Source organism: Rana temporaria (assembly GCF_905171775.1).
Source record: "Rana temporaria chromosome 7 unlocalized genomic scaffold, aRanTem1.1 chr7b, whole genome shotgun sequence".
Classification (NCBI taxonomy): Eukaryota; Metazoa; Chordata; class Amphibia; order Anura; family Ranidae; genus Rana; species Rana temporaria.
Window position 1 is genome coordinate 232,139 of NW_024404469.1, and position 24,087 is coordinate 256,225.

At 58.3% G+C, this 24,087-nt stretch overlaps 1 protein-coding gene across 1 annotated transcript; it reads right to left on the minus strand.

Annotated features, from left to right (window-relative positions):
• Positions 1 to 2,687: 2,687 nt before the first annotated feature.
• On the minus strand, positions 2,688 to 22,776 carry LOC120921873 (BTB/POZ domain-containing protein 19-like; the record flags this gene model as incomplete). Its single annotated transcript, XM_040334362.1, has 7 exons — positions 2,688 to 3,314; positions 3,403 to 3,528; positions 4,114 to 4,245; positions 4,820 to 4,888; positions 12,708 to 12,767; positions 19,754 to 19,807; positions 22,557 to 22,776. Coding segments are annotated over 7 exons (811 nt in total), but the record flags the coding sequence as incomplete, so codon positions are not given.
• Between the last annotated feature and the right edge of the window lie 1,311 nt (positions 22,777 to 24,087).

A 24,087-nucleotide genomic window follows, 5' to 3' on the forward strand; every position in this document is an offset into this window, starting at 1 on the left:
CGGACTCAGAGATACGACGGCCGGACTCGGAGATACGAGGGCCGGACTCGGAGATACGACGGCCGGACTCGGAGATACGAGGGCCGGACTCAGAGATACGACGGCCGGACTCAGAGATACGACGGGCCGGACTCAGAGATACGACGGCCGGACTCAGAGATACGACGGCCGGACTCAGAGATACGACGGCCGCACTCAGAGATACGACGGCCGGACTCAGAGATACGACGGCCGGACTCAGAGATACGACGGGCCGGACTCGGAGATACGACGGCCGGAACTCAGAGATACGACGGCCGGACTCGGAGATACGAGGGCCGGACTCGGAGATACGAGGGCCGGACTCGGAGATACGACGGCCGGACTCGGAGATACGAGGGCCGGACTCAGAGATACGACGGCCGGACTCAGAGATACGACGGGCCGGACTCAGAGATACGACGGCCGGACTCAGAGATACGACGGCCGGACTCAGAGATACGACGGCCGCACTCAGAGATACGACGGCCGGACTCAGAGATACGACGGCCGGACTCAGAGATACGACGGGCCGGACTCGGAGATACGACGGCCGGAACTCAGAGATACGACGGCCGGACTCGGAGATACGAGGGCCGGACTCGGAGATACGAGGGCCGGACTCAGAGATACGAGGGCCGGACTCAGAGATACGACGGCCGGACTCAGAGATACGTCGGCCGGACTCAGAGATACGACGGCCGGACTCAGAGATACGACGGACGGACTCAGAGATACGACCGGCCGGACTCAGAGATACGACGGACGGACTCAGAGATACGACGGCCGGACTCAGAGATACGACGGGCTGGACTCAGAGATACGACGGCCGGAACTCAGAGATACGACGGCCGGACTCGGAGATACGACGGCCGGACTCAGAGATACGACGGCCGGACTCAGAGATACGACGGCCGGACTCAGAGATACGACGGCCGGACTCAGAGATACGACGGGGGATCTTCTTTCTGAATCCGGCCCACTGTGTTTACAAAATAGGGGACAGAATTATGACATTTTTTTTATTATTATTTTTTTTTACTAGTAGTGCCGGAAATCTGCGAATTTTGTCAGGACTGCGACATTGCGGCGGACACATCGGACACTTTTGACACTATTTTGGGACCATTCACATTTATACAGCGATCGGAGCTACAAAAATGCACTAATAACTGTAAAATGTAACTGGCAGGGAAGGGGTTGTGTTCCCTAGGGAGTGATTCTTACTGTGGGGGGAGGGGACTGACTGGGGGAGGGGACCGATCTGTGTTCCTATGTACAAGGGACACACCTCCTCCCCCTGACAGGACATGGAGCTCTGTGTTTACACCCCATCAGGGGCGGACTGACCATTGAGTCACTCGGGCACTGCCCGAGGGCTCCGTGCCACTAGGGGGCCCCCAGGCTCAGTAAAACCAGGGACAGTATGTAAAAATCTGTGTTTTTTTAGATCTGTCCCCGATATGTCCGAAACCGACATGCTTTTAATGTGAAAATCCTGAGATTTTAGCTGCTCGCCTCTGCACTGCCTCCTGGCGTGGTGGCCACCTGTAAGCCCGGGGGCCCCATAATCTTCTATTGCCCGGGGGCCCCATGAGTTGTCAGTCCGCCCCTGCACCCCATCATTACACAGAGATCCATGTCTCTGCTCTGTGACTGCCGATCGCGGGTACCTGGCGGACATCGCGGCCTCCAGGCACATGCATCGACATCTCGGGGATGCGCCGGGTGCGCCCCCCAGTGGCCGGAGGACGCAAGGCCGTCAAAAACGGCCTCCCGGATTTCTAGCGCCCCCTGGAGGCCGTCTTTTGGGTCTAAAGCAGTTAAATAACATCAAATTATCCGATAAATCCCAATTCTTTTCCCAGAACCATCAGACGGCCCCCCAGGTCCCCGAAACCCCAAAATTCTGACAGGGCCCCCCAGGTCCCCGGAACCCCAACATCTGACAGGGCCCCCCAGTATGAGGAGTTATGAGTTCCTTTCATTGGTCAGAGTCCCATCGATAATTGATGGAGATCAGTTTAGTTGGGAGTGGCCCTGTAATTGGGGCCCCTGACCTGGTAATAGGCTCCTCCGGGTTTCCCTAATGTGATTGGTCGGGAAGGTTGCGGCTCGTCATCCTGCGGAGGAACCCCGGTACTGTGAATATCAGAAGCCCCTCCCCCCCCGGGAGTGCTGCCCCCGCTACATTTCTCCCCTGCCCCTCCCCCATCAAGATTCCGGTTTAATTTTTGTAACAAAACTTTTCAATTTTCTTGACATACTGTGACGTCATCGCCGGGTCTCTGCGCTTCTCTATGCAATGTGGGAAGATCATGGCTGGTGGGAGGAGCCAGCAGGGGGCGGTACATAACTTCCTGAAACCATCCCAGCCCCGCCTTAATACGCCTCTTCAGAACCCTCACTGCTGATGTAAGAAGTGGGCGGAGTCATGCCTTGATGGGTGGAGAAGTGGGCGTTCCTAGGCAGGCCGTATTTGCATAGGTAACGCCCACATGTGATTCTGACTGAAAGAGCTGAAAAGGGCGGAGCATTGTGAGTAGGATGAGGGGAGGAGCCTGGAAGGGGGAGGGAGGAATGAAAGGGGCGTGGTCAGGCTGGGGATGGGGAAGAAAGGACTTGATGCTGCTGGACATTCTCCGGACAGGAAATGATTGACAACAATAAAGTTTAATAAGAAAAGATTTTTATGAAATTTCCAGACGATCGTTTACAAGCTGAACGAATGACGTCATCAGACTGTGGGCGGGTCCAGGAGCTAACGCGCTGCTCCTCCCTTAGGAGGCAGTCCCAGGAGCTAACGCTCTGCTCCTCCCTTAGGGGGCGGGCCCAGGAGCTAACGCTCTGCTCCTCCCTTAGGGGGCGGTCCCAGGAGCTAACGCTCTGCTCTTCCCTTAGGGGGCGGGTCGAGGAGCTAGCGCTCTGCTCCTCCCTTAGGGGGCGGGTCCAGGAGCTTACACTCTGCTCTTCCCTTAGGGGGCGGGCCCAGGAGCTAGCGCTCTGCTCCTCCCTTAGGGGGCGGGTCCAGGAGAGAGCGCTCCTCCCTTAGGGGGCGGGTCCAGGAGCTTACACTCTGCTCTTCCCTTAGGGGGCGGGCCCAGGAGCTAGCGCTCTGCTCCTCCCTTAGGGGGCGGGTCCAGGAGCTAGCGCTCTGCTCCTCCCTTAGGGGGCGGGTCCAGGTAGCGGTGATGGTCTCTGGGGAGAGTGCCCCTCCTCCGGCGGATCAGTTGGGGCTCCGAGCCGATCGCTTTCTTCAGGGCGAGGAACTTCCAGGACTGAGCGATCTGAAACTCCTGAGAAAACAAAGAGAAGATCAGTTCTGATTGGCCGGGAATTATTAAGCTCCTCATAGGCCGGGGGTGACACAGGGGGCGGTCTTACAGGGATCAGCTCGTCTTTGGCGTTCTCCTTCTCCAGAGTGGTCAGCTCCTCCGGGGACAACAGGAAGAGGCGGAGCTCCCGCACCACATCATGTGCGACTTCAGCCACGGACACGCCCAGGACCGCCTACAACCAGAAACACCATCGTTACACATCCAATCAAATATAAGAACCCCTAAAATGTAGGACCGCCCCCGAGGATCCTCAGACTAATGTTAGTTATACCCCGTGAATGTCTGTCCCCCATTATGAGGGGTTCCCGGGGGGAGGAGGAGGGGCACTTCTGCTACAAACCCCACCCTAATTCTCCAAATCTATGTATAATAAGCCCCGCCCTCTGGTCGGTATTGTGTGATGAGGTCACAGCAGAGTTGTCATGGAAGACATGGACACGCCCCCCGACAACCAGCAAACATTTCCTCTCAGTGATACTTTGTAATCATCAAACAGGAAATAGAAAGAGAACCCGTCACAAGACTCCGCCCTTTTACCATTAACCCCTTCAGTACCGGGCACGCCCCTCCCCCGCCACTCATTCACCGAATCACCGCCCCTCCCCCACCACTCATTCACCGCCCCTCCCCCACCACTCATTCACCGCCACTCCCCCACCACTCATTCACCGCCCCTCCCCCGCCACTCATTCACCGCCCCTCCCCCACCACTCATTCACCGCCCCTCCCCCGCCACACATCGGCCGGGATCACTCACTGAGCTGACATGGGCCCATTCCCGGACGGCGTGAATCAGAGGAACTTCATCCAGGGAGATCCGATCGCTCTTCAGGATGCTGATCATCCCCAAATCCGAGATTTCCCGGAAACTCCTCGTCCGAATCACGTCCTGCAAGAAAGACGATCAATAATCCCGGGGACGATCGATTGACTCACCCCACCCCCGACCCGAAGTCACCCCCGACAACCCGACACCCCCGAAGTAACCCCCGCCACCCCACCCCCGACCCGAAGTCACCCCCGACAACCCGACACCCCGAAGTAACCCCCGCCACCCCTTCCCCGACCCAAAGTCACCCCAGACACCCCGACACCCCACCCCCCGATCCGAAGTAACCCGACACTCCACCCCCGAATTCACCCTGACCCCCCACCCCCGAATTCACCCTGACCCCCCACCCCCAAATTCACCCTGACCCCCCACCCCCGAATTCACCCTGACCCCCCACCCCCAAATTCACCCTGACCCCCCACCCCCAAATTCACCCTGACCCCCCACCCCCGAATTTACCCCCGACACCCCACCCCCGACCCGAATTCACCCCCGACACCCCACCCCCGATCCGAAGTAACCCGACACCCCACTCCGTATTAACCCCCTTCATTAACGGGGGATTTATTTCTAGATGTCCCAGTTTTGTATTTGGGGGCGGAGTTCAGCAGAGGACACTCCCCTCACTCACCTGCGTGTGGCGCTCAATGAACACCAGACATCGCTGCCGTAAGTCCGTCTGCCCGTAGGTGACCGCCGCCTGAAACAGCAAAACAATCCCCTAAAATCCGACCAATAAAAACAGAGCTTACAGCGTCAGTCTTCTTCCAGGGGGGGGGAGGGGGGGGCGCTCAATCTGCGACCCTCCAGAACTACAAGTCCCATCATCCCTCAGCCGCTGGGAGTCATACTTGTAACTGTCAGCCTTGCAGTGCATCATGGGACTTGTAGTTCTGCAACAGCTGGAGGGCCGCAGGCTGAGCCCCCCCCCCCCATGTCTGGTTTTACTGATTCCTGATGTCCCCACTGGGGGGATTCTCCGTCATTTCCTCTCCTGGAGACACAACAGGAAGTGAAGTGGAAGATCTCCCTAAAAGGAACTTCCTGTGCTGCACTCCTATCAGTTACATTGTTTCCAGTTATCCACGTGGACTACAGAACCCCTCCCATCTCTGATATAAAGAATTAAAGGGGGAGGTGTTCTGTAGTCATAAGACTCCTCTTAAAAACGAATACCCAGAAAATCGGCGGATCTTCGAATCGCTGCGATTTTTTTGCTTAGAATAAAGATCACGATTCTCGCGGCGGAAAATTTTCACATTGTACAAAAAATTGGCGAAATTTACTGGTCGGTTTGTTTTATTTTTTCCCAAAAAAATGCATTTGTAAGACGGCTGCGCAAATACCGTGCGACGACCGCCATTTTATTCTCTAGGGTCTCTTCTAAAATATAATGTTTGGGGTTCCAAGTCATTTCCTAGCAAAGAAAAAGGTTTGGTGGTGAAACTTCCCTCATCTACAGACCGAAGTTCATCCCTTTGATGTAAAAGACAAATTGTTACAAAGTTTACTTTCCACGAATCTTCTGATCCTCGGCAGACGGCGAGCCGCGAGAAAGATCGGGAAATTCTTTGTCGCAACGGAGGGAAAATCGCGATAACGATTCTTGGCGATTAATCGGAGAACGTTTTGCCACTCGTTCCTCCGAACAACCAATCCCGAGGGGGGAGGGATGAGGAACCCGCTGTCAGCACATGGGGGCGGAGCTTAGCTCTTCTATCTATTTTTACACTAGAACTAAAAGGCAAAATGTTTTTTTTCTATTTTGGATAGAATAATGGAGGGTTAGAACCCCCGTCAGGTCTTTCCATCTGTGTCCCATCGGGGAGAACTCCCTTCACTTCCTGTCCTATCGGGGAGAACTCCCTTCACTTCCTGTCCCATCGGGGAGAACTCCCTTCACTTCCTGTCCCATCGGGGAGAACTCCCTTCACTTCCTGTCCCATCGGGGAGAACTCCCTTCACTTCCTGTCCCATCGGGGAGAACTCCCTTCACTTCCTGTCCCATCGGGGAGAATTCCCTTCACTTCCTGTCCCATCGGGGAGAACTCCCTTCACTTCCTGTCCCATCGGGGAGAACTCCCTTCACTTCCTGAAATACAATTGTCTCCATTGAAAGATTTTCCCTCTTTTCCTGTTCTGGGGACAACATTTGGGATTTTCTTCCACTCTCAGTGATAACAGGAAACTGACAAATAGAGAGGGGGAGGGGAATCTCTCTAATGGGGACACAGACAGCACTACAAACCCAGCAGGGGGTCTAATTCCCCTCCCCCATCCAACACTAAAACAAGAATTTCCAATAATTATACTTTAAGAAAACATTTCCATTACCACCGACCAACCTACCCCTGACCACCCTGCAAAAGACCACCCGACCACCGACCAACCTACCAACCCACCCTGCGACTGACCACCCGACCACCCTACTACCGACCACCGACCACCCAACCACCCTACCACTGCCCACCGACCAACCTACCACCGACCAACCTACCAACCCACCCTGCGACTGACCACCCGACCAACCTACTACCGACCACCCAACCACCCAACCACCGACCACCGACCACCCAACCACCGACCACCCAACCACCGACCACCCAACCACCAACCACCCAACCACCGACCACCGACCACCCAACCACCGACCACCCAACCACCGACCACCCAACCACCGACCACCCAACCACCCAACCACCGACCACCCAACCACCAACCACCCAACCACCGACCACCGACCACCCAACCACCGACCACCCAACCACCGACCACCCAACCACCGACCACCCAACCACCGACCAACCATCCACCGACCACCCGACCACCCAACCACCGACCACCGACCACCCAACCACCGACCACCGACCAACCATCCACCGACCAACCTACCACCAACCACTGACCACCCAACCACTGACCACCCAACCACCGACCACCAACCACCCAACCACCGCCCACTGACCAACCTACCCCCGACCACCGGACCACCGACCACCCGACCACCCAACCACCGACCAACCTACCACCGACCACCCAACCACCGACCACCCAACCACCGACCAACCTACCACCGACCGACCAACCTACCACCGACCAACCTACCACCGACCGACCAACCTACCACCAACCACCAACCACCCAACCACCGACCAACCTACCACCGACCACCCAACCACCTTCACTTCCTGTCCCATCGGGGAGAATTCCCTTCACTTCCTGTCCCATCGGGGAGAATTCCCTTCACTTCCTGTCCCATCGGGGAGAACTCCCTTCACTTCCTGAAATACAATTGTCTCCATTGAAAGATTTTCCCTCTTTTCCTGTTCTGGGGACAACATTTGGGATTTTCTTCCACTCTCAGTGATAACAGGAAACTGACAAATAGAGAGGGGGAGGGGAATCTCTCTAATGGGGACACAGACAGCACTACAAACCCAGCAGGGGGTCCCCTCCCCCATCCAACACTAAAACAAGAATTTCCAATAATTATACTTTAAGAAAACATTTCCATTACCACCGACCAACCTACCCCTGACCACCCTGCAAAAGACCACCCGACCACCGACCAACCTACCAACCCACCCTGCGACTGACCACCCGACCACCCTACTACCGACCACCGACCACCCAACCACCCTACCACTGCCCACCGACCAACCTACCACCGACCAACCTACCAACCCACCCTGCGACTGACCACCCGACCAACCTACTACCGACCAACCTACCACCGACCACCCAACCACCGACCACCCAACCACCCTACCACCGACCACTGACCACCCAACCACCGACCACCCAACCACCGACCACCCAACCACCCAACCACCGACCACCGACCACCCAACCACCGACCAACCATCCACCGACCACCCGACCACCGACCACCCAACCACCGAACCACCGACCACCCAACCACCCAACCACCGACCACCGACCACCCAACCACCGACCACCCAACCACCGACCACCCAACCACCAACCACCCAACCACCGACCACCGACCACCCAACCACCGACCACCCAACCACCGACCACCCAACCACCGACCACCCAACCACCGACCACCCAACCACCGACCAACCATCCACCGACCACCCGACCACCCAACCACCGACCACCGACCACCCAACCACCGACCACCGACCAACCATCCACCGACCAACCTACCACCAACCACTGACCACCCAACCACCGACCACCCAACCACCGACCACCCAACCACCAACCACTGACCACCCAACCACCGACCACCAACCACCCAACCACCGCCCACCGACCAACCTACCCCCGACCACCGGACCACCGACCACCCGACCACCCAACCACCGACCACCCAACCACCGACCAACCTACCACCGACCGACCAACCTACCACCAACCACCCAACCACCAACCACCCAACCACCGACCAACCTACCACCGACCACCCAACCACCTTCACTTCCTGTCCCATCGGGGAGAACTCCCTTCACTTCCTGTCCCATCGGGGAGAACTCCCTTCACTTCCTGTCCCATCGGGGAGAACTCCCTTCACTTCCTGAAATACAATTGTCTCCATTGAAAGATTTTCCCTCTTTTCCTGTTCTGGGGACAACATTTGGGATTTTCTTCCACTCTCAGTGATAACAGGAAACTGACAAATAGAGAGGGGGAGGGGAATCTCTCTAATGGGGACACAGAGAGCACTACAAACCCAGCAGGGGGTCTAATTCCCCTCCCCCATCCAACACTAAAACAAGAATTTCCAATAGTTATACTTTAAGAAAACATTTCCATTACCACCGACCAACCTACCAACCCACCCTGCGACTGACCACCCGACCACCCTACTACCGACCACCGACCACCCAACCACCCTACCACTGCCCACCGACCAACCTACCAACCCACCCTGCGACTGACCACCCGACCACCCTACTACCGACCACCGACCACCCAACCACCCTACCACTGCCCACCGACCAACCTACCAACCCACCCTGCGACTGACCACCCGACCACCCTACTACCGACCAACCTACCACCGACCACCCAACCACCGACCACCCAACCACCCAACCACCGACCACCGACCACCCAACCACCGACCACCCAACCACCCAACCACCGACCACCCAACCACCGACCACCCAACCACCGACCACCCAACCACCGACCACCCACCACCCAACCACCGACCACCCAACCACCGACCACCGACCAACCATCCACCGACCAACCTACCACCAACCACTGACCACCCAACCACTGACCACCCAACCACCGACCACCAACCACCCAACCACCGACCACCCAACCACCCTACCACCGACCACCCAACCACCGACCACCGACCAACCATCCACCGACCACCCAACCACCGACCACCCAACCACCGACCACCGACCAACCATCCACCGACCAACCTACCACCAACCACCGACCACCCAACCACTGACCACCCAACCACCGACCACCAACCACCCAACCACCGCCCACCGACCAACCTACCCCCGACCACCGGACCACCGACCACCCGACCACCCGACCACCCAACCACCGACCAACCTACCACCGACCACCCAACCACCGACCACCCAACCACCGACCAACCTACCACCGACCGACCAACCTACCACCGACCACCTACCACCGACCGACCAACCTACCACCAACCACCCAACCACCAACCACCCAACCACCGACCAACCTACCACCGACCACCCAACCACCGACCACCCAACCACCGACCAACCTACCACCGACCACCCAACCACCGACCACCCAACCACCGACCACCCAACCACCGACCACCGACCAACCTACCACCGACCACCCAACCACCCAACCACCGACCAACCTACCAACCCACCCTGCGACTGACCACCCGACCACCCTACTACCGACCACCGACCACCCAACCACCCTACCACTGCCCACCAACCAACCTACCACCGACCAACCTACCAACCCACCCTGCGACTGACCACCCGACCACCCTACTACCGACCAACCTACCACCGACCACCCAACCACCGACCACCCAACCACCCTACCACCGACCACCGACCACCCAACCACCGACCACCCAACCACCCAACCACCGACCACCCAACCACCGACCACCGACCACCCAACCACCGACCAACCATCCACCGACCACCCAACCACCGACCACCCAACCACCCAACCACCGACCAACCATCCACCGACCACCCAACCACTGACCACCCAACCACCGCCCACTGACCAACCTACCCCCGACCACCGGACCACCCGACCACCGACCACCCAACCACCCAACCACCGACCAACCTACCACCGACCACCCAATCACCGACCGCCCAACCACCGACCAACCTACCACCGACCGACCAACCTACCACCGACCAACCTACCACCGACCGACCAACCTACCGCCAACCACCCAACCACCCAACCACCGACCAACCAACCACCGACCACCCAACCACGGACCACCCAACCACGGACCACCCAACCACGGACCAACCTACCACCGACCACCCAACCACCGACCACCCAACCACCGACCACCCTACCACCGACCACCCAACCACCAACCACCCAACCACCGACCAACCTACCACCGACCACCCAACCACCGACCACCCAACCACCGACCACCGACCACCCAACCACCGACCACCCAACCACCGACCACCGACCAACCTACCACCGACCACCCAACCACCGACCACCGACCAACCTACCACCGACCACCCAACCACCCAACCACCGACCACCCAACCACCAACCACCATCCACCCAACCACTGACCAACCTACCACCGACCACCCAACCACTGACCACCAACCACTGACCAACCTACCACCAACCACCCAACCACTGACCAACCTACCACCGACCACCCAACCACCGACCACCCAACCACGACCACCGACCACCCAACCACCGACCACCGACCACCCAACCACCGACCACCCAACCACCAACCACCGACAACCCAACCATGACCACCCAACCAACGACCACCGACCACCCAACCACCGACCACCCACCACCCAACCACCGACCACCCAACCACCGACCACCCAACCACCCTACCACCGACCACCCAACCACCGACCACCGACAACCCAACCACGACCACCCAACCACCGACCACCCAACCACCGACCACCCACCACCCAACCACCGACCACCCAACCACCAACCACCGACCACCCAACCACCGACCACCGACCACCCAACCACCCAACCACCGACCACCCAACCACCGACCACCCAACCACCGACCAACCTACCACCGACCGACCAACCTACCACCGACCAACCTACCACCGACCGACCAACCTACCACCAACCACCCAACCACCAACCACCGACCAACCTACCACGGACCACCCAACCACCAACCACCGACCACCCAACCACCGACCACCCAACCACCGACCACCCAACCACCGACCACCGACAACCCAACCACGACCACCCAACCAACGACCACCGACCACCCAACCACCGACCACCCAACCACCGACCACCCAACCACCAACCACCCAACCACCGACCACCCAACCACCAACCACCGACCAACCTACCACCGACCACCCAACCACCCAACCACCGACCACCCAACCACCGACCACCCAACCACCGACCACCGACCACCCAACCACCGACCACCCAACCACCAACCACCGACCAACCTACCACCGACCACCCAACCACCCAACCACCAACCACCAACCACCGACCACCCAACCACCGACCACCGACCAACCTACCACCGACCACCCAACCACCAACCACTGACCAACCTACCACCGACCACCCAACCACTGACCACCAACCACCCAACCACTGACCAACCTACCACCAACCACTGACCAACCTACCACTGACCACCCAACCACCGACCACCGACCACCCAACCACCAATCACCCAACCACCAACCACCGACCACCGACAACCCAACCACGACGACCCAACCAACGACCACCGACCACCCAACCACCGACCACCCAACCACCGACCACCCAACCACCCGACCACCAACCATCGACCACCCAACCACCAACCACCCAACCACCGACCACGACCACCCGACCACCAACCATCGACCACCCAACCACCGACCACCCTACCACCGACCACCCTACCACCGACCACCCTACCACCGGCCACCCTACCACTGACCAACCTACCACCGGCCACCCTACCACCGACCAACCTACCACCGACCACCCAACCACCGACCAATCTACCACGACCACCCTACCACCGACCACCCAACCACCGACCACCCTACCACTGACCACCCTACCACCGACCACCCTACCACCGACCAACCTACCACCGACCACCCAACCACTGACCAACCTACCACCGACCACCCAACCACCGACCAATCTACCACGACCACCCTACCACCGACCACCCAACCACCGACCACCCTACCACTGACCACCCAACCACCGACCACCCAACCACCGACCACCCTACCACTGACCACCCTGCGACTGATCATATGACATCCAATTCTTCTCACCTGTAAAGCTTCACACACCATTTCCACCGACAACGACTGACCGATAAAATCTACACAGATCTGCAACATAAAAATTATTATTATTATTATTTATATATATATATATATAGCTCTGACATATACCGCAGCGCTGTACAGAGAACACTGAGCCAATCACATCAGTCTCTGTACAGAGGAGCTTACACTCTAATGTCCCCTCCCCCCCCACATCACATCAGTCTCTGTACAGAGGAGCTTACACTCTAATGTCCCCTCCCCCCACATCACATCAGTCTCTGTACAGAGGAGCTTACACTCTAATGTCCCCTCCCCCCACATCACATCAGTCTCTGTACAGAGGAGCTTACACTCTAATGTCCCCTCCCCCCACAGTCACATCAGTCTCTGTACAGAGGAGCTTACACTCTAATGTCCCCTCCCCCCCCACATCACATCAGTCTCTGTACAGAGGAGCTTACACTCTAATGTCCCCTCCCCCCCACATCACATCAGTCTCTGTACAGAGGAGCTTACCCTCTAATGTCCCCTCCCCCCCACATCACATCAGTCTCTGTACAGAGGAGCTTACACTCTAATGTCCCCTCCCCCCCACATCACATCAGTCTCTGTACAGAGGAGCTTACACTCTAATGTCCCCTCCCCCCACAGTCACATCAGTCTCTGTACAGAGGAGCTTACACTCTAATGTCCCCTCCCCCCCCACATCACATCAGTCTCTGTACAGAGGAGCTTACACTCTAATGTCCCCTCCCCCCCCACATCACATCAGTCTCTGTACAGAGGAGCTTACACTCTAATGTCCCCTCCCCCCCCACATCACATCAGTCTCTGTACAGAGGCGTGGTGTGGATGGTATATAACAGCGTGGTGTGGTTGGTATATAGCGGTGCGGATGGTATATAGCGGTGCGGTTGGTATAAAGTGGCGCGGTGCGGATGGTATATAGCGGCGCGGATGGTATATAGCGGCGTGGTGCGGATGGTATATAGCGGCGTGGCGCGGATGGTATATAGCGGCGCGGTGCGGATGGTATATAGCGGCGTGGCGCGGATGGTATATAGCGGCGTGGTGCGGATGGTATATAGTGGTGCGGATGGTATATAGCGGCGCGGTGCGGATGGTATATAGCGGCGTGGTGCGGATGGTATATAGCGGCGCGGTGCGGATGGTATATAGCGGTGCGGATGGTATATAGCGGCGCGGTGCGGATGGTATATAGCGGCGCGGTGCGGATGGTATATAGCGGCGCGGTGCGGATGGTATATAGCGGCGCGGTGCAGTGCGGTGCGGATGGTATATAGCGGAATGTTCCTCTGATGAGAAGCGGATGGTATATAGCGGCGCTGCACGCTGCGGATGGTATATAGCAGGTGGTATATAGCGGATTGTTCCTCTGATGAGAAGCGGATGGTATATAGCGGCGCGGTGCGGGTGGTATATAGCGGAATGTTCCTCTGATGAGAAGCGGATGGTATATAGCGGCGCGGTGCGGACGGTATATATTGGATGGTATATAGCGGAATGTTCCTCTGATGAGAAGCGGATGGTATATAGCGGCGCGGTGCGGCGCGGACGGTATATATTGGATGGTATATAGCGGAATGTTCCTCTGATGAGAAGCGGATGGTATATAGCGGCGCGGCGCGGATGGTATAGCGGAATGTTCCTCTGATGAGAAGCGGATGGTATATAGCGGCGCGGCGCGGCGCGGTGCGGTGCGGATGGTATAGCGGAATGTTCCTCTGATGAGAAGCGGATGGTATATAGCGGCGCGGTGCGGTGCGGGTGGTATATAGCGGAATGTTCCTCTGATGAGAAGCGGATGGTATATAGCGGCGCGGTGCGGCGCGGACGGTATATATTGGATGGTATATAGCGGAATGTTCCTCTGATGAGAAGCGGATGGTATATAGCGGCGCGGTGCGGCGCGGACGGTATATATTGGATGGTATATAGCGGAATGTTCCTCTGATGAGAAGCGGATGGTATATAGCGGCGCGGTGCGGCGCGGACGGTATATATTGGATGGTATATAGCGGAATGTTCCTCTGATGAGAAGCGGATGGTATATAGCGGCGCGGTGCGGCGCGGACGGTATATATTGGATGGTATATAGCGGAATGTTCCTCTGATGAGAAGCGGATGGTATATAGCGGCGCGGTGCGGCGCGGATGGTATATAGCGGAATGTTCCTTTGATGAGAAGCGGATGGTATATAGCGGCGCGGCGCGGTGCGGGTGGTATATAACAGAATGTTCCTTTGATGAGAAGCGGATGGTATATAGCGGCGCGGTGCGGCGCGGATGGTATATAGCGGAATGTTCCTTTGATGAGAAGCGGGTGGTATATAGCGGCGCGGCGCGGTGCGGATGGTATATAGCGGAATGTTCCTCTGATGAGAAGCGGATGGTATATAGCGGCGCGGTGCGGCGCGGATGGTATATAGCGGAATGTTCCTTTGATGAGAAGCGGATGGTATATAGCGGCGCGGTGCGCATGGTATATAGCGGAATGTTACTCTGATGAGAAGCGGATGGAGGAAGAGGAAGAATCTCTGTTCACATGAAAGTCTCTCTCTGACCTCCGGGGAACATCTGCAGCCGGAATTTATGATGTCATCGCCTTCCGCCCCCCTCCCCCCAGCAGGAAACATTTCCTAGAGAAGTTCTCTGCTCTGAATACGAAGTTGGGAACGGGAGGACAATGCAATCTGCTGGGCCGATACCAACACTCCCCTCCCCCCCCATACACTGGGATCCTGAGACATCCAATATCACATAAGGGGGGTGATGAAGTCACATGCAGTATTAATGGCTGAGAAGACACTTCAGCCCCTGGCAGTCTTCGGGGGGGGGTCTCCGGTGCCTGGCAGTCTTCGGGGGGGGGGCTCCGGTGCCTGGCAGTCTTTGGGGGGGTCTCCGGTGCCTGGCAGTCTTCGGGGGGGGGGGGGGTCTCTGGTGCCTGGCAGTCTTCGGGGGGGGTCTCCGGTGCCTGGCAGTCTTCGAGGGGGGGGGTCTCCGGTGCCTGGCAGTCTTCGAGGGGGGGGGGTCTCCGGTGCCTGGCAGTCTTCGGGGGGGGTCTCCGGTGCCTGGCAGTCTTCGGGGGGGGGGTCTCCGGTGCCTGGCAGTCTTCGGGGGGGGTCTCCGGTGCCTGGCAGTCTTCGGGGGGGGGGGTCTCCGGTGCCTGGCAGTCTTCGGGGGGGGGGCTCCGGGGCCTGGCAGTCTTCGAGGGGGGGGGGGTCTCCGGTGCCTGGCAGTCTTCGAGGGGGGGGGGGTCTCCGGTGCCTGGCAGTCTTCGGGGGGGGGTCTCCGGTGCCTGGCAGTCTTCGGGGGGGGGGTCTCCGGTGCCTGGCAGTCTTCGGGGGGGGTCTCCGGTGCCTGGCAGTCTTCGGGGGGGGGGGCTCCGGTGCCTGGCAGTCTTCGGGGGGGGGGCTCCGGTGCCTGGCAGTCTTCGCGGAGGGGGGTCTCTGGTGCCTGGCAGTCTTCGGGGGGGGGTCTCCGGTGCCTGGCAGTCTTCGAGGGGGGGGGGTCTCCGGTGCCTGGCAGTCTTCGGGGGGGGTCTCCGGTGCCTGGCAGTCTTCGAGGGGGGGTCTCCGGTGCCTGGCAGTCTTCGGGGGGGGGTCTCCGGTGCCTGGCAGTCTTCGGGGGGGGTCTCCGGTGCCTGGCAGTCTTCGGGGGGGGGGGGTCTCTGGTGCCTGGCAGTCTTCGGGGGGGGGGCTCCGGTGCCTGGCAGTCTTCGAGGGGGGGGGGGGTCTCCGGTGCCTGGCAGTCTTCGGGGGGGGGGGGGTCTCCGGTGCCTGGCAGTCTTCGGGGGGGGTCTCCGGTGCCTGGCAGTCTTCGGGGGGGGGGTCTCCGGTGCCTGGCAGTCTTCGGGGGGGGTCTCCGGTGCCTGGCAGTCTTCGGGGGGGGGGTCTCCGGTGCCTGGCAGTCTTCGGGGGGGGTCTCCGGTGCCTGGCAGTCTTCGGGGGGGGGGTCTCCGGTGCCTGGCAGTCTTCGAGGGGGGGTCTCCGGTGCCTGGCAGTCTTCGAGGGGGGGTCTCCGGTGCCTGGCAGTCTTCGAGGGGGGGTCTCCGGTGCCTGGCAGTCTTCGGGGGGTCTCCGGTGCCTGGTAGTCTTTGGGGGGGGGTCTCCGGTGCCTGGCAGTCTTCGGGGGGTCTCCGTTGCCTGGCAGTGGGATGATCTCTAGGACAGGATTGGACGGTTGTATTGCAGCAGCTCTTCTGTTTCCAGAGTCTGATGAACTACAAGTCTCAGCTGCCCCTTGCCCCTCCTCCATATCTCGGAGTGGGCGGGACTTTGCTGGCCGGACAGATGGAACGATTTATCATTTCCTGTTCTTCTGGTCGAGGATTCCGGAAATCTCTCGTCAGAGACGTTTCCCACGGACCCGCGTGAGACCCCCCCATCCCCCCCCCCACGCCCCCAAGATGTCCGCTTCTCATCCCCCCATCCCCCCTCCGAGCGCGTCAGATTCTATTCATTATCCGTTCCTGGGGTCTTCAAGGAAATATCGAAATTGCCGATCTGCCTGGCTGCCCCGTCACTCTCTGACCCGCATTAAGGCAGAACTCCGCCCACAAAAACAATCAAACCGATCAATACACTGATCGGGAGCAGAAATCTGATTGGCCGAAATTTAGGATGAAATTTGATTTCTTTTTTATTGGATGTTTTATAGAAAAAAAATAAAAAATAGCCGAGGGGATAAAATCCCACCGAAAGAAATCTCTACGCCAATTATATTTGTGTACAGCGTCGCACGACCGCGCAATTCTCAGTTAAAGTGACGCAGTGCCGAATCACCAAAAAATGGCCTGGTCATGAAGGGGTAAATCTTCCAGAGGAGGAGGGGCTAAGGTATTTACCAAGAAGGGAGTGCCAGGTGACATGTAGAGATGATTGGACGGATAACTGCAGAGGTACGGGGGTGGGGTGGGGGGAGGGGTTTTGTGTACATAATTGCTAATAGAAGTAGGGGGAGGAGTCTTCATGTAATCGAGAAAAAATGCGTGCAAGATACAAATCTTCATTCACAGACATTGATACATTGTTACTGCTTTCCTCAGGAAGTGTTAAATCCCTCCCCTTCAGTCTTGCACAGGTGTAGCGGCTCCTCCCCCTCAGTCTTGCACAGGTGTAGCGGCTCCTCCCCTTCAGTCTTGCACAGGTGTAGCGGCTCCTCCCCCTCAGTCTTGCACAGGTGTAGCGGCTCCTCCCCTTCAGTCTTGCACAGGTGTAGCGGCTCCTCCCCCTCAGTCTTGCACAGGTGTAGCGGCTCCTCCCCCTCAGTCTTGCACAGGTGTAGCGGCTCCTCCCCTTCAGTCTTGCACAGGTGTACTGGCTCCTCCCCTTCAGTCTCGCACAGGTGTAGCGGCTCCTCCCCCTCAGTCTTGCACAGGTGTAGCGGCTCCTCCCCCTCAGTCTTGCACAGGTGTAGCGGCTCCTCCCCTTCAGTCTTGCACAGGTGTAGCGGCTCCTCCCCCTCAGTCTTGCACAGGTGTAGCGGCTCCTCCCCTTCAGTCTTGCACAGGTGTACTGGCTCCTCCCCTTCAGTCTCGCACAGGTGTAGCGGCTCCTCCCCCTCAGTCTTGCACAGGTGTAGCGGCTCCTCCCCTTCAGTCTTGCACAGGTGTAGCGGCTCCTCCCCCTCAGTCTTGCACAGGTGTAGCGGCTCCTCCCCTTCAGTCTTGCACAGGTGTACTGGCTCCTCCCCTTCAGTCTTGCACAGGTGTAGCGGCTCCTCCCCTTCAGTCTTGCACAGGTGTAGCGGCTCCTCCCCTTCAGTCTTGCGCAGGTGTAGCGGCTCCTCCCCTTCAGTCTTGCACAGGTGTACTGGCTCCTCCCCTTCAGTCTTGGACAGGTGTAGCGGCTCCTCCCCCTCAGTCTTGCACAGGTGTAGCGGCTCCTCCCCTCCAGTCTTGCACAGGTGTACTGGCTCCTCCCCCTCAGTCTTGCACAGGTGTACTGGCTCCTCCTCCTCAGTCTTGCACAGGGGAAGAAGCTCTTACAGTGAAGAATCATTCCTGCAGATGGAGATTAAACCTCTTCCCCCTCCCCCGCAGAGTCTCCCTGACCTCCTATAGGATATGAGGAGAGGACCCCCCCCCCCCCCCGTGTCTGATGATGGGACGCATCGGATATAAGGAGCGATGACAGCGAGGAATTCTCACACCCCTCCGCCGGCATGCTAGGAATTCCCTTTGTTAGACCGCATGCCTCCTATGTGATCCCCGACACAGCGGAGCCAACCAGCCTGCCTCTGACAGATACAACCCCCCCCCCCATAGTATAATATGTGGAGACCCTTCAATGCTCATGCAGGAGCAGAGCAGGGAAAACACACATTACTGGAGGAGCTGAGATCTACAATTCTGAGGACTCAGGGGGGAGGGGATTTGTGGTAGGAGAGATGATATGATAGAGGGGGGGGGGGTCTGTGCTTTGGGGATTGGAGGAGAGAGGATTTGTGCTGGGAGGGGGAGTTGCAGCGGGGGGCAGATTTGCCCTGGGGGGGGGATTTATCCTCAGAGGGTAAGCATGCAGATTGGTGCTCATGAAAAAAATAAATAATTGGGGGGGTTTGGATCTCTACTGACACATAATTCTCCTACATCTTGGGGGCAGTTCAGGGGGGGGGGGCAGTTTGGTACATTTTCCCCCCAGGACTCCGGGTGACATTGGGGGGGAGGGGGAGCACTTTGGCCTTTATACCTTGGAATCTCATCCTGGACTACCACACCCAGCATTTCCCCCTCAGACAGGATTGTTGTCGTTTCTTTTCCTCTTTTTACTTGAAAGTGGAACTTCTTCACACCCTCTCTTCCTGTCCCCTCCCCCCCTCATTCTGTGCCACTGCCCCGCCCCCCGCCGCCAGCTCTCTCCTTTCGCAAAGCTCACCTCAGTGCCGTCTAATGACTGACAAGACACTCCCACTGCCAGCCTGATTTCGGATTTCAGCGAGTTCCCGTCAGTTAAGTGTAAATTGTAAAGATTTTGTAATATTGAAGGAACCTATGGGGGGGAGGGGGGGGGGGCAGATCTGTTTTACCTTTCGCAGCTCATCCAGACCGTATTCCACCGCCGACGTCAGAACTTCCAGAGCCTGCGGGGAGGAAAACATGGATTCTGGTTACATAAATATACATTATATACCGTCCCCAATAATCACACGCTTTCTTGGTCATACTTCTTTTGGGGGTCACAGGGGCGCACTTACTTGAGCTCTTTTGTGACCTAGAATCAGCCGACAGCGAGCAAGTCCACTGACAGCTGATGGCACAGAGCCGCACCCGACTATGAAAGGATCCCAACAATAATGTCAGGATCCTCCCAGATGTCCTGATCAATAGCTGGCTCCGCCTCTCAGCACGCTGCTCCCGCCCCTCTCCAGCGAGGTAAGTGTGCAGCAGGTTGTTGTTGTTTTTCGGTCCGTACTTCTCCTTTAAATAATTCACACTTCAGGGATCTTTATGTCTCTACAACATGTGTGGCTCCTCCCCTTCAGTCTTGCACAGGTGTACCGGCTCCTCCCCCTTCAGTCTTGCACAGCTGTACCGGCTCCTCCCCCTTCAGTCTTGCACAAGTGTAGCGGCTCCTCCCCTTCAGTCTTGCACAGGTGTAGCGGCTCCTCCCCTTCAGTCTTGCACAGGTGTAGCGGCTCCTCCCCTTCAGTCTTGCACAGGTGTATCGGCTCCTCCCCTTCAGTCTCGCACAGGTGTAGCGGCTCCTCCCCTTCAGTCTCGCACAGGTGTAGCGGCTCCTCCCCTTCAGTCTTGCACAGGTGTACAGCTCCTCCCCTTCAGTCTTGCACAGGTTAAGCAGCTCCTCCCCTTCAGTCTTGCACAGGTGTAGCGGCTCCTCCCCTTCAGTCTTGCACAGGTGTACAGCTCCTCCCCTTCAGTCTTGCACAGGGGTAGCGGCTCCTCCCCTTCAGTCTTGCACAGGTGTAGCGGCTCCTCCCCTTCAGTCTTGCACAGGTGTACAGCTCCTCCCCTTCAGTCTTGCACAGGTGTAGCGGCTCCTCCCCTTCAGTCTTGCACACGTGTAGCGGCTCCTCCCCTTCAGTCATGCACAGGTGTAGCGGCTCCTCCCCTTCAGTCTCGTACAGGTGTAGCGGCTCCTCCCCTTCAGTCTTGCACAGGTTAAGCAGCTCCTCCCCTTCAGTCTTGCACAGGTGTAGCGGCTCCTCCCCTTCAGTCTTGCACAGGTGTAGCGGCTCCTCCCCTTCAGTCTTGCACAGGTGTACAGCTCCTCCCCTTCAGTCTTGCACAGGTGTACCGGCTCCTCCCCCTCAGTCTTGAACAGGTGAAGCGGCTCCTCCCCTTTAGTCTTGCACAGGTGTAGAGGCTCCACCCCTTCAGCCTTGAACAGGTGTACCGGCTCCACCCCTTCAGCCTTGAACAGGTGTACCGGCTCCTCCCCCTTCAGTCTTGCACAGGTGTAGCAGCTCCTCCCCTTCAGTCTCGCACAGATGTAGCGGCTCCTCCCCTTCAGTCTTGCACAGGTGTAGCAGCTCCTCCCCTTCAGTCTTGCACAGGTGTACCGGCTCCTCCCCCTCAGTCTTGAACAGGTGAAGCGGCTCCTCCCCTTTAGTCTTGCACAGGTGTAGCAGCTCCTCCCCTTCAGTCTCGCACAGATGTAGCGGCTCCTCCCCTTCAGTCTTGCACAGGTGTAGCAGCTCCTCCCCTTCAGTCTTGCACAGGTGTACCGGCTCCTCCCCCTCAGTCTTGAACAGGTGAAGCGGCTCCTCCCCTTTAGTCTTGCACAGGTGTAGCAGCTCCTCCCCTTCAGTCTCGCACAGGTAGAGCCCCGCCCCATTTCCTGGCTGGAGGACGTCCAGCATCATCTACCTCTTGCTTCCCCAACCTGGCCCCACCCCTTTCATTCTTTGGATTTCAGTTCTTCCAATCATGGAGGCTCAGAGTCTTATGTGGGCGGTCTGAATGCAAATACAAAGATTTCCAGGAATCCATGTACAGCCCCCTGCCGGCCCCTCCCACCAGCCAGGATCTGCCTGCATTGCATAAAGATTCACAGAGACCCGGTGATGACATCATAAAAATGGAAACAGGGACCCCTCCCCTTTACTGAATGAAGGGCGCCACCACGTGGGGTATGTGGCGCTTATATCCCAGGAGGCGGGGCCAATGACATGCAAGAGGAGGCAGGGCCAATGACATGCAAGAGGAGGCGGGGCCAATGACATGCAAGAGGAGGCGGGGCCAATGACATGCAAGAGGAGGCGGGGCCAATGACATGCAAGAGGAGGCGGGGCCAATGACATGCAAGAGGAGGCGGGGCCAATGACATGCAAGAGGAGGCGGGGCCAATGACATGCAAGAGGAGGCGGGGCCAATGACATGCAAGAGGAGGCGGGGCTGGATAATTTATAAAAAAAGGTAAATAATGAAAAGTAAAGCTTCCTGTGTGCGGGGGAGGGGGGGTGAAGATTTACGTTGGTGGGGGATGGGGGGGCATATCAGATGTTACATACGATCAATCTAATCAATCCTTTATCTATAATCAATTACAAACCACAAGTCAAAGTCTCGAGGGCCCTTTTGACGAAACGCGTTGGGGGCAATTTATTGGGTAAACATTTGTAGAAGCTCCGCCCCCTCCTCTCACATGTGGAATTTATTGGATAAACATTTGTAGAAGCTCCGCCCCCTCCTCTCACATGTGGAATTTATTGGATAAACATTTGTAGAAGCTCCGCCCCCTCCTCTCACATGTGGAATTTATTGGATACACATTTGTAGAAGCTCCGCCCTCCTCCTCTCACATGTGGAATTTATTGGATAGACATTAGTAGAAGCTCCGCCCCCTCCTCTCACATGATTGGTACTCACGATGCGTCGGGTGAGGGTCACATGGTTGGTGTAGATGAATTCTATGACAGCCAGGAAGACGGCGGGCGCGGTGTCGGCGAGAACCAAGGGGACCTGCGGGGACAGCGCAGTCTGCATCTGATGGCTGAACATCCTCTGAAAGACGGGACATCGGCACGCCAGGATACAGCGATGGGCGTGGATCACCTGCCGCTCCTCCCCCACCACGAAGGAGACGTCACTGAAATACAAGAAAGACCCCCTTACTACAGGACCGCACATCTCCCCCCCGCACTACAGGACCGCACATCCCCCCCCGCACTACAGGACCGCACATCCCCCCCCGCACTACAGGACCGCACATCCCCCCCCCACTACAGGACCGCACATCCCCCCCACACTACAGGACCGCACATCCCCCCGCACTACAGGACCGCACATCCCCCCGCACTACAGGACCGCACATCCCCCCCGCACTACAGGACCGCACATTTCCCCCCCGCACTACAGGACCGCACATCCCCCCCCGCACTACAGGACCGCACATCCCCCCCGCACTACAGGACCGCACATCCCCCCGCACTACAGGACCGCACATCCCCCCCGCACTACAGGACCGCACACCCCCCCCCCCCACACTACAGGACCGCACATTTCCCCCGCACTACAGGACCGCACATTCCCCCCGCACTACAGGACCGCACATCCCCCCCCGCACTACAGGACCGCACATTTCCCCCCCGCACTACAGGACCGCACATCCCCCCCCGCACTACAGGACCGCACATCCCCCCGCACTACAGGACCGCACATCCCCCCGCACTACAGGACCGCACATCCCCCCCGCACTACAGGACCGCACATCCCCCCCACTACAGGACCGCACATTTCCCCCCCGCACTACAGGACCGCACATCCCCCCCGCACTACAGGACCGCACACCCCCCCCCCACACTACAGGACCGCACATTCCCCCCCCGCACTACAGGACCGCACATCCCCCCCGCACTACAGGACCGCACACCCCCCCCCACACTACAGGACCGCACATTTCCCCCGCACTACAGGAAAGCACATTTCCCCCCCGCACTACAGGACCGCACACCCCCCCCCACACTACAGGACCGCACATTTCCCCCCCGCACTACAGGACCGCACATCCCCCCCGCACTACAGGACCGCACACCCCCCCCCCCACACTACAGGACCGCACATTTCCCCCGCACTACAGGACCGCACATTTCCCCCGCACTACAGGACCGCACATTTCCCCCGCACTACAGGACCGCACATTTCCCCCGCACTACAGGACCGCACATCTCCCCCACACTACAGGACCTCACAACTCCCCCACACTACAGTTATGCCCACTCATGGGTGGCACTGATGGGCACTGGGCATGGATGGGCACTGTGGGGTGGCACCTATGTTGCCAGTCAGTGCCCATTTGTGGGCACTGATTGGCATCTTTTTTTTTCTTTATGTTTTTTTTTCAGCTTTTATTTACAGTTTGCCCTTCCCTGGTGGTCCATGTGGCGATCCGAGGGGGGGC